The sequence below is a fragment of the Nelumbo nucifera genome, chromosome 5, assembly GCF_055504915.1.
Source record: "Nelumbo nucifera cultivar China Antique chromosome 5, China Antique-T2T, whole genome shotgun sequence".
Classification (NCBI taxonomy): Eukaryota; Viridiplantae; Streptophyta; class Magnoliopsida; order Proteales; family Nelumbonaceae; genus Nelumbo; species Nelumbo nucifera.
Window position 1 is genome coordinate 75,247,952 of NC_142653.1, and position 11,996 is coordinate 75,259,947.

General features: G+C 39.4%; 1 protein-coding gene across 1 annotated transcript; it reads left to right on the forward strand.

The window, feature by feature from the left end:
• The first annotated feature begins 598 nt into the window (after positions 1 to 598).
• On the forward strand, positions 599 to 11,226 carry ARF1 (auxin response factor 1). Its single transcript, XM_010254069.3, has 15 exons — positions 599 to 1,249; positions 1,709 to 2,354; positions 3,130 to 3,245; positions 4,658 to 4,753; positions 4,880 to 4,936; positions 5,080 to 5,232; positions 5,333 to 5,417; positions 5,893 to 5,983; positions 6,085 to 6,249; positions 6,683 to 6,802; positions 6,890 to 6,965; positions 7,624 to 7,789; positions 7,874 to 8,385; positions 9,441 to 9,631; positions 10,599 to 11,226. The coding sequence occupies exons 2-15, from the start codon at positions 2,309 to 2,311 to the stop codon at positions 10,768 to 10,770; spliced, it is 2,046 nt and encodes a 681-aa protein (XP_010252371.1). The 5' UTR covers positions 599 to 1,249; positions 1,709 to 2,308; the 3' UTR covers positions 10,771 to 11,226.
• Positions 11,227 to 11,996: the final 770 nt, after the last annotated feature.

Genomic DNA, 11,996 nt, shown 5'->3' on the forward strand with positions numbered 1-11,996 from the left:
GGAACTGGTGCATTGCCCGAGTGCCGACAGCCATGCACGGCACACGTGGGCAGCGGGCAGAGTATCCGGACCCAATGTTGAATTGGGTCCCACCCTCAGAGGACCTGCATGGTCAAGATTCATTTGACGTAGATGACTGCAGAGCCCTTCGATTTTGTAGCCACATTAATTGACCCAGTACGCGGCTATACAGTTATATTTAGTCGTAGCGATGTGATCTCAGCCATATGATCTTCGGAGCCGGACCATATGGGTCCCACTCGAGGAGACATGCTGAATCAGAAAAAATCAAACAGTTCCAGTCCATTTGGATTCTTCTATGGCAAAGAAGGGTTTAGCTGTACGAGATCAAATTTCACTAGAAATCTCATGGATGTTACTCATCAATGCCTGGTGGGTCCGGGTTGCTGCAGCGTGCCGCCCGTGTGACTCGACCGCTGGTAAAGGGTGGTGGCAGCACCGTAATTTTGGCACAAAATGGGGGGGGGGGGGTAATAAAATAGCGTATCCAAGTGAGAAAGTGAAGTAATTTTCTTGGTTTATTTTATATTATTTTTGTTATTTCTTTAATATATATTGTTTTTACTTCTTTTTGCGCGTGGAGAGGAAGCTTGTAGGGGTTTCAGGGCACGCTTTGGATCGGTGTTTTCTACTGAGAAGATTGTGCGCATTGCGCACTCATCGGTTGGCCTTGACACCTCGAGAGAGAAAGCCTTGATAAGCAAATGAGAATTTAAATAAAAAATTAATGAAGAAAAAGCAAGAAGTATTTAGAGAGAGAAAGTAGGAGAGAGAGAGAAGCATTGGGTGTCTCTCCGAAGGAAAAGCTGAAGTGAAAAAGAGGTAGCGGCAGCAACAGCAGCTGCAGAAGTTGCAGTGGGACAGCGATTTTGCAGAGGAGGTGTAGGCTCCGCATCGTTAAACGTCGATCAACTTTGGACGCTCTTCGATCCGTCTCTCTTTATTTCATCTCGTTTTCTTAAATCTCTGGGAACATCGTTCGGCTGTTTCAGGAATCGAAATTGGAGCGAGATTTTTCTCGGCGATCGAGCTGGGGATTTGTGGTATTCCGTTTTTTTAACCCGGTAAATCTTGAGATCTTCTTGGAGAATTTGGAGGAACCGAGGCTGTTCTCGTCATGAGAAGGGGGAGTATTTTAGGGTTTTCGGTCGGGGAGAGGCCGGACTATCTGAGACTCTTGAGCATATTCTAGCGGATTGCGGTTGGAGGAAGCTTGACTTTTATAGAGGTAACGTCTGGACTCTGGGTAGTTCCGGAGATTCTAAGTTTCTGAAAGCAAAAAAGGGGAAAATTTCTTTGAATCTGTTGATTTCATTTCGTTTTCCCCCGTTCGCGACCAAGAGGAGACTTTTCTGTGGAAGATTCCACCTGTTCGTACTTTACGGCGGTTGATTTCTCCACGGGAAGCTCTAAAGCTATAGCATCTCACCGCGTCCTTCCGGTCAAAATCAGTTCAAATTTGCCCGTCTTGAGTAGAATCTCCTTGCACTTAGTCGTTCTTATAAGCATTTTCTCTCCTGTGTCTGAAAATTTTCACTTTTTCTTAGAAATGTTTGGTGCAAAAAGAATGTATATAGAGGGGGAAATATGAACGATCGGGCATCTTCGTGCATCTGATCGGGATTTCTTTTGTTAGTTCAGCATTTTCTGCAATTTTTTCTTGAAAAGCTCCGTTTTATCCTTGCAGACTTTGCCACTTCTAAACGTAAAAGAAGAATAGCAGAATCCAGCTCTTGAAGATCAATCAGAGTTAAAGATCGAACATCTTTGCGCATTTAAGGAGGAGTTAAGAGGGTTTTATTCGAAGTGGAGTCGGAACAATCTGACACATTTATAATCGATTAACAAGCCGTTGCACAATCACCTGCGTTATATTATGTGTCCAGTTCGTCTTTAGGCATTTCCAGAAGATGTTTGTGTAAATTGCATCGAGATCAAGGGGAACAGTTTTTACTGCGTCGGTTATTAAAGAGGTTTTGGGAGAGAGTAAATAATAGGGGAACAGTGTTGGAAACTTGAAATTTCGAGTACTGAAAACTAGTCTTGGTTGGTAAGAATATTAAAAGCTTCCTGTCCTCTGGAAATAATAACCTTGGCATAGAAGGAGGCTTTCTCTTCTCTGTATGAAAAATCCTCTCCCACAAAAGGGATGGGGTAGTTGAAGGCTTGAGGCGAGTGATTGGGCGACAGGTTCTGAGACTTTGTCGAATTTGACTTGAATTTACGGCTTTTGGTTGGGGAATTGTCGTAGATCGTGGACTTTTGTGGACTTCATTATCGCTCTTCCATGGAAATGGCTGCTTTAAATCAATCATCCGGAGGACCTAACTCAGGTTTGGACTTACTCTCTCCCTCTCCCTCTCTCTCTCTTGCGCAAAAAAGAAAGCTGTATATGTAGGAATTATGTTACATGCATAAATAAATCATCTAGGATCCCTATTTTAATACTTGTTGTTTGACTATCCGCGAGGAATGCATAATTTTCTTTGAGACCTTTTTATACGAAAGAGAGATATTGATTTTCTGTCATATGTTCTCAAAAGTTGTAGGGACTGTTCCTTCAAAAGATCCATGTCCAGACTTTGTGATTTTAAGGGGCTGTTTAACAATGTATCCTAAATAGTTCTGTTGTCTGGTTACAAGGCTTCCATCTTGTTCTGTTCTTTCAAACAACTCCCTTAAAGTTGTCCCTAATCTTCTATTCCTGCTTAACGATGTCTTTAAGATAATTCTCTTTCCCTGGTTCTTTACTTTTAATTTCTCCTAATTCTTTGCTTTAATCCTCCCCTTTAATAATTCCTCAAAAAAAAAAAAATCCTCCCCTTAATAATTCCCCCCCCCCCCCAAAAAAAAATCTTCCACCTAATTACCTCCGATTTCTTTGGGTTTTGCATTCCATTATGTTGATTTGGACATCGGTTCTATTTTCTTCAACTTGCATATTCTTTAACGCAAGCTGCAAATATCTTACTTGAATTTGTAAATGGTGTTCAAACTTTTCAAACTTAACCTAGTTTTGGCTGTTCCTTTTCTGTGCTTAATATCTTCCTTTCTTTCTCTTGTTTTCTGCAATATATTTAAACTTCCCCCTTTGGCTATTCTTCATAGGGTCCTCCAGCGATCTTTTGTACAAGGAACTGTGGCATGCCTGTGCCGGACCATTGGTCACTGTACCTCGCGAAGGAGAACGAGTATACTACTTCCCTCAAGGTCATATGGAACAGGTAAAATTTAATTTTCTGTCCACCTTATTGCAATGAAATGAAACTAGAGCATCTCTTATATGACATTTTTGTGACCAAAGAAAGGCAATGACCATGGAGCTTCAGGCAGGACTTTAATACATGGAAAGAGGCTCCCCTACCCACTCCCAAACTCCCTACACTAAAAAATAAAAGAAAAAAAATAGGAGCTTGTGTGGATGGTTTGACAGGGAGTTACCCTGAGGACAGACTCTCCTACATGCCATGCAAACTATCCCTGAAATTTTATTAAGTGGAAAAAAGAATTACAGGTTGGTGGCTGGGGTTGGGGGACATGAAACCTGACCCCTAGACAGAAACATGGTAATATAATATTGAGTACAATGGTCGTGATTTTTTATGTCTTTCCAATTGTTATATAATTGAGCCTGAGGAGGTAGGGTATTCCAGATTGACCATCCTATATTGCTAAATGATTATTTGCTGTTGCATTGAGGCTGGAAATCATATCAGCTAGCTTATTTCCCTCCCTGAGTGTGTGGTTGGCATCCATCTGGAGATTGTTTGCCTGATATTGTACCCAAGTTTCCCAATACTATAAGCTCCATGGAGTGGTGTTTTTTGCAACGTGATATCAACAAGAATTTGAGTCTAATCTTGCACTGTTATTATGGTTTAGGCCCAGCTCTTCACTGTACTGTATTCTATCTTAGAATGAATGTGCTTTGATGTTATATATGTTACCCTTCCATTATAATGTGAGGAGGCCAGGACCAGTTTCCCTTTACTATTTCATGTTAGACTGCCATCTCCTTCATCACTTGGATTTCCTCTTGCTGCACCATCCACATACAGTAACCCAATATGGGGGCATTGCAGAAAACAAGTCTTCACCTATTGGTTTTTTTTACCTCCCAACCACATTGACATTCAAAGAGGCAGTTCATGTCTCTCTAGGTTTTTGCAGCTTACAGAAAAAGCTTCGGGATATGGTGGTTTCTTTGTCCATTTTTCACCTTTCATATTTTGCTGCTGTCTTTTCCTTCCATTCTTTTCTTCCACCACTCTCTCCATGAGTAAATTCTTACATAAAAGATCTTACACCAGAGGGGGGAATGCACCTGTGATTGTTCATCAGAAGCAATAGCTTGCTTTCTTCTTTTTCTGCAATTTGTGCAACTGCCAACTTGGTGTGCAGAAAACTAGTATTAGTGCATTGTACATGTATGCTTTGACCATGATTACCTGCCCAATATTATAAACTGGCTCTGAGAGCAACATAGATTCCCATTGATCCTTGTTTATTTGCTAACTTGACCTTCCCAATCCAAGCAGAACTTAAAGGTGTTTCCATCCTTTCTTGCATTAAGGGAGTAACTAACCTTGGTTTTGGTTTTGTACTGACTTTGTTTGTCTTTTATGTCATTTTAAAGCTTGAAGCATCAACACATCAAGGGCTGGATCAGCAGATGCCATCATTCAATTTGCCATCTAAAATACTTTGCCGAGTGGTTCATGTGCAGCTTCGGGTAATTATACCGGGATTGCTTTCCATTCTTTTATTTATTTTTTCATTTTTTTGCAAAACCAGAATACTCCTTGTTCTTCCTTTGTTTCTGCATCACTTGGCATTTTTTTTCTTTTTGGAAATGTAGGCTGAACCAGAAACAGATGAAGTCTATGCCCAGATTACCCTGCTCCCTGAATCAGATGTAAGTTCTTCTGTTCTTCTTTGATCATTTTGATCCCTAAGTTCTAATTCTAACCATCACTTGTTCCATTTTCCTCCCTTATCTATTTCCTTTTTGTGTGTTTTTGTCTGCTAATATAATTTTTGTGCTTCACTGAGGATCAGCAAAGTGAGGTCACCAGCCCAGATCCTCCATTACCTGAACCTCCAAGATGCACAGTCCATTCTTTTTGCAAGACTCTAACTGCTTCTGACACAAGCACGCATGGAGGTTTCTCTGTTCTTAGGAGGCATGCAGATGATTGCCTGCCACCATTGGTGAGCTTCTAAGATAAATGTTCTATTCATTTTTTGATCTTTAATACTGCAGTTAGTTTTGTCTTCTTTTATCCAACTTTGGGTCTTTCCATCTTTTTAGGATATGTCCCAGCATCCACCTTGGCAGGAATTGGTTGCAACAGATCTGCATGGAAATGAATGGCATTTTCGTCATATTTTTCGAGGTAGTTCTCTTTGTAGCCAACTTGTTGATTAGACTGAGTGTTTGAATTCGTTAGGTTAATCTTGGAATACATCTGAGTTAGGGATTCAGCCTCAAAAGATCTTGAAATACAATGTTGTGTCAAGTTGCTTCAGAGACGGCACTACTAGTAAGTTGCCCTAGGGCCTTGGTGTCTAGGTGCAACAAGAAAATTGATAAAAAACATGGTTGAAGGAAGGTATGTTCACTTGTTTCATCATGCTGTGCAAAATGGCAACATGATGACTTTTCATCCAAAATTTGTTTGGTAGGATAGTTGGCTTTTTTATATAGCTTGCATGTCATGCATTGATATGGATCTTTACCTACAGCAGTTTCATGCTGATTTGAATTAGATCATTTTAGTAACTTGTTATCTTAGCTTGTTCTGGTACCAACTTGTTAGCATTGGTTATTACCTAAAATGCTAAATCTAGAATGCTAAACATTACTTGCAGGGCAACCCAGGCGCCACCTACTAACTACAGGGTGGAGTGTCTTTGTTAGTTCCAAGAGATTAGTAGCTGGTGATGCATTTATATTCCTAAGGCAAGTTTTAGAACACAAAATGCAATTAGTATGTTCCAATTTTATTTCCATTCAGTTCATGAATTTGTTGCATCTAACTTATTATTATTTTTTATTATCAGAGGTGAAAATGGAGAGTTGCGTGTTGGAGTGAGGAGGCTTATGAGACAGTTAAACAATATGCCATCATCTGTCATATCAAGCCACAGCATGCATCTTGGGGTCCTAGCTACTGCATCTCATGCCATTGCAACTGGAACTCTTTTTTCTGTATTCTACAAGCCAAGGTTTGGTAGTTCTTTTCTCTTCTGTGCAGCTCAGTTTTTCACAGGGTTGTTAAGGGATCACACTGTTTTCCTTTTTCCTTTTTATTTTGGGACAGGTGAAACATCTATGTCTTTTGAATATTTAATGTGCTTATCCACGTGATTTTTCACAAGTTTTGAGTGTTAAAAGCACCTGATGAAAAAAAAAAATCTTATGTTTGGTAGTTTTTTATCTATCAAAAAAAATCTAAGCTGTTCTCTGGATTGAAATTGCGTGAATCATATTTGGATAACCAAGTCACTTGGCAGTTTTTGGATTGTCAAGTTTCTGAAAATTTCCCTTATCTTGTTATTCATTATTGCTGTTTGTTAGATTGGAATAATACAATGTTTTGCTGAACCACATGAAAATTTTCTGTTATTGATAAAAAAATTGCTGAACTTGCTTTGCCAGGACGAGTAGGTCTGAGTTTATCATAAGTGTCAACAAGTACCTTGAAGCTCGAAACCACAAGCTATCTGTTGGGATGAGGTTTAAGATGAGATTTGAGGGTGAGGAAGCTCCTGAAAGAAGGTATATAGGGTATTGAAATGCTCAATTTGATTTATGTTAAGCTAAGTAACATTTATGGATCAGCTTGCTTCTTTTTTACTTCTACAGATTCAGTGGTACCATAATTGGTGTTGGGGAAAATGCATCACCATGGTGGGCAGATACTGAGTGGAGATCCTTAAAGGTAAATGTGTTTCTATTTTTAAGCTTTTATTTAGCTTGAAGTCTCTCTACAAGATATTTTGTTACATGCATTTCATGGCAGCATTTGGCTCCGGGGTTAATGCTAATTAGGCAGGTGCTTTAACATCCTGTTTGACCATCAGATATCAAAGATTTCTTTCACCTTTCACATGTGCTTTGTTCTCATCGTTGCAACTAGAAGTCCCATACAAGATGGATTTCCTTTGGCCCACCTGGGGTTTTATTTCACATGTCTTGGGCATGAATTCTATGCACCAAGGCCTCCCTAAGAGCCTCGAAAAGATGTTATGATGGCTTTAACCTGCTTACTTCTGGAAAATTTGTTGAGTCTTATCTTTTCAGTTTGAGTGTCAAATTTTGATAGTCTTGCCTGTGGTTTTCTGTTTTCTGTAATTGTGGTGGGATTGTAGGGCCACAAGTTGGGTATTTGATAGTCTTGCATGTGATTTCCCATAATTGTGGTATGATTGTAATAAGTTGGGTACTCAATTTGAAAAATTTACACTATATCTGATCCCTTAAAATTTTTATAAATGTTCAATCTAAGCCCACCCAAATTGCACCCATAGATTAGCATTCAAATAACTGTGGCATGACATCTCTCTACCTTGAAATTTGATTGATTATCCCCATGTTAGGTTCAATGGGATGAACCATCATCAATTCCACGACCAGATAGAGTTTCACCATGGGAATTGGAGCCACTTGTGGCAACTGCTCCTTCAACCTCTCAGCCAGTGCAGAGGAATAAAAGGGCACGTCCACCAGTTTTACCTCCTCCGACATCAGATGTTTCAGTTTTTGGTAAGAGTACTTGCTTTTAGTCTCTCTTTCTCTCTCTCTCCACAGTGATTGTAAGGGGAAAGATTTTGTTCTATATGTGTTCAGGAATGTGGAAATCTCCAGTTGAGTCTTCTACTTTTTCATATTCTGGTCTACACCGTGGCCGAGATCTGTATCCATCACCCAATTCAACATCCCTCTTCTCCTCAGTCACTAAGGCCAATTCCCTGGGATTCAATGGAAATAGTTCTCCAGCTGCTGTGACCAGTAATCCAGTGAATTGGTCTAACAGAGCAGAAGCTCCAGCTGAGTCTGTTACCCAAGCCATTAATAGAGAATCTGGTGAAAAGCGACAGGAGACTTCTAGTGGCTACCGGCTATTTGGAATTCAGCTTGTCGACAACTCCACTTTGGAGGAAACCTCGCCAGTGGTTACTCTCTCCGGAATTGGTGAAGATCAACCTGCTCCTTCTATGGATGCTGATTCTGACAGGCAATCTCAGCCATCAAATATCAATCGATCGGATAATCATGCAGTAAGCAGTGAACCTGAGAAGTCATGCCTGAGGTCTCCACCACAAGAGATGCAAAGCAGACAAACTCGAAGTTGCACTAAGGTAATTTAGGCACTGCATCCACTTTCATGTAATGCATTCTTCAACCTGGAATATAATAATCCTTTATCCAGAGTACTTGAGCAAAAAGGCTGCTATCAACTAGTCATTCAGCTGTCACTTCAGCCATTATCAAATGGCCTCCAAGATCAATTCCTAGGACAGATCCATGTCGATTGTTGTTTGTCACTGACATGATTAATTGAGTTACCATTTTATATCAGACCTGCGAGATAGAATCTTTCAATGGTAGCCTCTTATACTTTTCCTAATGTAAAATAACTAAATTGGGCTACTGTGGTATACAAGAGGGTATAAGATATCCTTTGAAGATTATCATATTCCCTGATAGTTTTAACCCTTCTGTGAAGGGGGAAGGGATTTTTGGTCATGGGTTTTTGATAGATGATTCATTTAGAGAAGGAAAGGAATCTAGATACACTGGAATCTTACATGCAGTAGTTTAGTAGGTAAAGGATTAAAAGATGTGTTCCTATCTTCATTCTTCTATTCGTGGGGCAAGTTAGAACAACAACATTCTCATGTACAAAGCCTTAAGTTGAACATGTCAATCAGTCTGAGCAATTCTAGTATCACAGTTCATGTCGATCTTGGAGCCCTTTGGATATTGCATTTTGTCCTTTTGTCATGGAAATGCTATTTTTGGGCGCTCTTGTGAAGCTAGTGTTGGCTTTACTAGTCATCTGATAAAAGAGAAAATGTTCAGAACTCCCTCAAATGTTGATGTCTTGGGAGACAAATCTTTGTAACTGGTGGAATGGGATGGACTGGGTAGGTGAGCAAATGGGAAAATAGACTGCCTGTGGGCACCAGACATGGCATTTCTCTCAAAATGAAATGCCATTTTTCTTGGATGGTAGATTTTTCTCTTTCTCTTATATCCATGCCTGTGGGCACCAGACATGGTATAAAAGGCATGTTTCCATGAGTGAGTGCATTCATCCATCTTTGTTGGAATGGTAGAGAGGTTGACATGCAATAAGTGGCTTTTGACTATTAGATACTAAATGTAGACTGTTAATGCAATAATTGTATAGGTTCACATGCAAGGGATGGCTGTTGGAAGGGCTGTTGACTTGCAACGGTTTGACTGCTATGAGGACCTTCTCCGAAAGCTTGAAGAGATGTTTAACATTGAAGGCGAGCTCTGTGGGCTGAAAAAGAAATGGCAAGTTGTTTACACTGATGATGAAGATGACATGATGATGGTTGGGGATGACCCCTGGCAGTTAAGTGTGAATGGGCCTCTATTTATATTTTATGCACTAATTACACAATCCCTGGCATTTCTTAGTTATGAGAATTTAGACTCAACTATGACTTTTCTATAGGGTGTTGAAACAAACACAAGGTGAATTACAACACTGCCCACAACATAGTTTTATATGTTCGCAAAACTTTGAAAATGAAGATTTGGTTTTGGAGTCACAACTTAGGAGTTTGCAAAATATCATTTGGGAATATTGAGGATGAAATTTTGGTGATTTATTTCATCTAAAGTTTTTGATATAATATTAAGATGATAATAAACCAATTATATAAATACGAAAAATACTATTATAAAATATTTAAAATTTTCATTTTTACAAAATTTAGATTTAGAAATTTGAAAAATTCCATCAGACCAAGGGTCTGAAATTATTTGAGCCTAAAATCTTGGTAGCATGCATATTTTACAATCATACAACTTTAGGAGTTTGCTTCTGTTGAGAATACCCAATGGACTAAAGGTTTGAAGTTGGTTGAATTTAGTAATTCATTCAGGTGTCCTTGAAATGGAGGGATGCGCTAGATCTGCCCTTTCCCAGGTTGATTGGGGGGAGGGGGTCATTCTAGTCTGTTGCAGATCTACTATAGAATGAAGAAAGCCAATCAGTAAGTTGTAATTTGGCAGGATGTCAATTGTTGGGGCCAGACTGCTTTGGCTAGCATTTTTCTCATTTTAAGTTGCAGTTGAATGTGATCATTATTAGTAGTTCGTCTAGTCTTTATTTGCTCAAGTTTCAAGTTTCATAGTCAACTCACAAAGTCTAGTAGGTAGGAAATAAACGTTTTCTTGGGGTCTAATGACATTTTCATAATTAAAATGAAAAGGTGTTTTGCTTTGCACTTTTTTTCTCTATACATTGTTCTTTTGTTTTACTGATTAGTAAGCTTGAATGTTGGTTTTGCATATATGTGCTGTTGTTCCTCAGTGAATTCATCAACATGGCAAGGAAGATCTTCATCTACACAGCTGAGGAAGTGAAGAGGTTGTCTGCCAAGACGAAGCTTCCGGGGAGTGCCGAAGTCAAACCAGTCATACTGGATACAGAAGCAGTAGTCGGTAACGAGGACCAGTCTTCTGTGATAGGGTCTGATGGTTAATGAGGCTGCACCCATTACTATTTTCTTAGTTCGGGAGACGGAACAAAATACAAATAGAAAAAGAAAAAAAAAAAAAAGAGAAGCTCCTCCATCATCGCTTCTCAAATTTTTTCATTCTGGACCAGATTGGAAGGGCTTGGCACAGGGGGCGGTTAACCCATGTTGTTGGGTCCAGTTTGGTTTGGGATGTAGTGGGAGAGGTGAGGTGGTTAGACTATATTGACCACATATTGGTTGGGAAGTGGTTTGCCTGTATCTTTTGTTCGTCTTTTTTTTTTTTGTTATAATTCTTGGCTTAATGTAGTCTTTTTTGCTTGTATTTTTGGGGGGAAACTTGGTAACTGAGAAGTCCGAGATATCATAGTGTAGGGATGTCGATTGTGTGGTGAAGTTGGTAGGATACATTTGTCGATTATGCTGCAAAGGTAAAACGTAAACAGGTGGTTTATTCTGTGACGTGGATGCGCTTTTGCTGGTGTTCGTGTCGGTCTTCTCCCTCTGTTGATTCTTTTCTTGAAAATTTGTAGGACTAGAAAATAGAGGTTTGTTCACTCCATCTCCGCCCTGGCCCCATTTGACTTTTTAACTGACCCCCACAGCCCCACTATTGGTCCTTGGCTTTGTGTTGGGAGTTAATGTCGCCCTTATGGATATACATTTAATCACCATGGTTTACGCCACACCATAGTAGCAAGTTTTTCTATGTTTGTTTCTCAAAGGTAGGCTTCACACAAAGGGTTTCCTAAGAAATAGGGGTCTTAGTATTGATGGGGGTGTTGTTTTTGTGGCGAGTAAGAGGTTCTTTGGAGTTGTGATTTTGTCAAACAAGTGTGTTTGGTAGTGGATAACAACATTCTTGGCCTCGTGGAATTTATTAACAACCAATTAGAAAGATGGGCTAAAAATCATAGAAACAATACAAATACGAAAAAGAGATGTGCTTTTTATTTTATAGCAGATTTGGAAGTATAGAAATAATAAAATCTTTGTAGTTTCTTTGGTGCCTCCAAATGATTATTGATAAAGCGGCTTTGGCTTTTAAAGAATTCAGAGAGTTGAGAAACGACTCTATTTCAATAATTGAAAAAAAGAAATGGAAGAACATTAAGTGGATCCCCCTGAAGTTGGGTCGATTAAAATTAACTTTGATGCTTCTCGTCGTACCAATGGTATGTGTACTATTGGTGTGATGGAGGTAATTATTATTGAAGGAGACTCAAAGTTAG

Excerpts from the sequence above, each read along its gene's own strand:
- ARF1 (XM_010254069.3), top strand. The coding sequence starts at position 2,309 with ATGGAAATGGCTGCTTTAAATCAATCATCCGGAGGACCTAACTCAG. Across the intron at positions 5,418-5,892 it reads TTTTCGTCATATTTTTCGAG|GGCAACCCAGGCGCCACCTA; the intron begins GTAGTTCTCTTT and ends CATTACTTGCAG. Across the intron at positions 5,984-6,084 it reads GATGCATTTATATTCCTAAG|AGGTGAAAATGGAGAGTTGC; the intron begins GCAAGTTTTAGA and ends TTTTATTATCAG.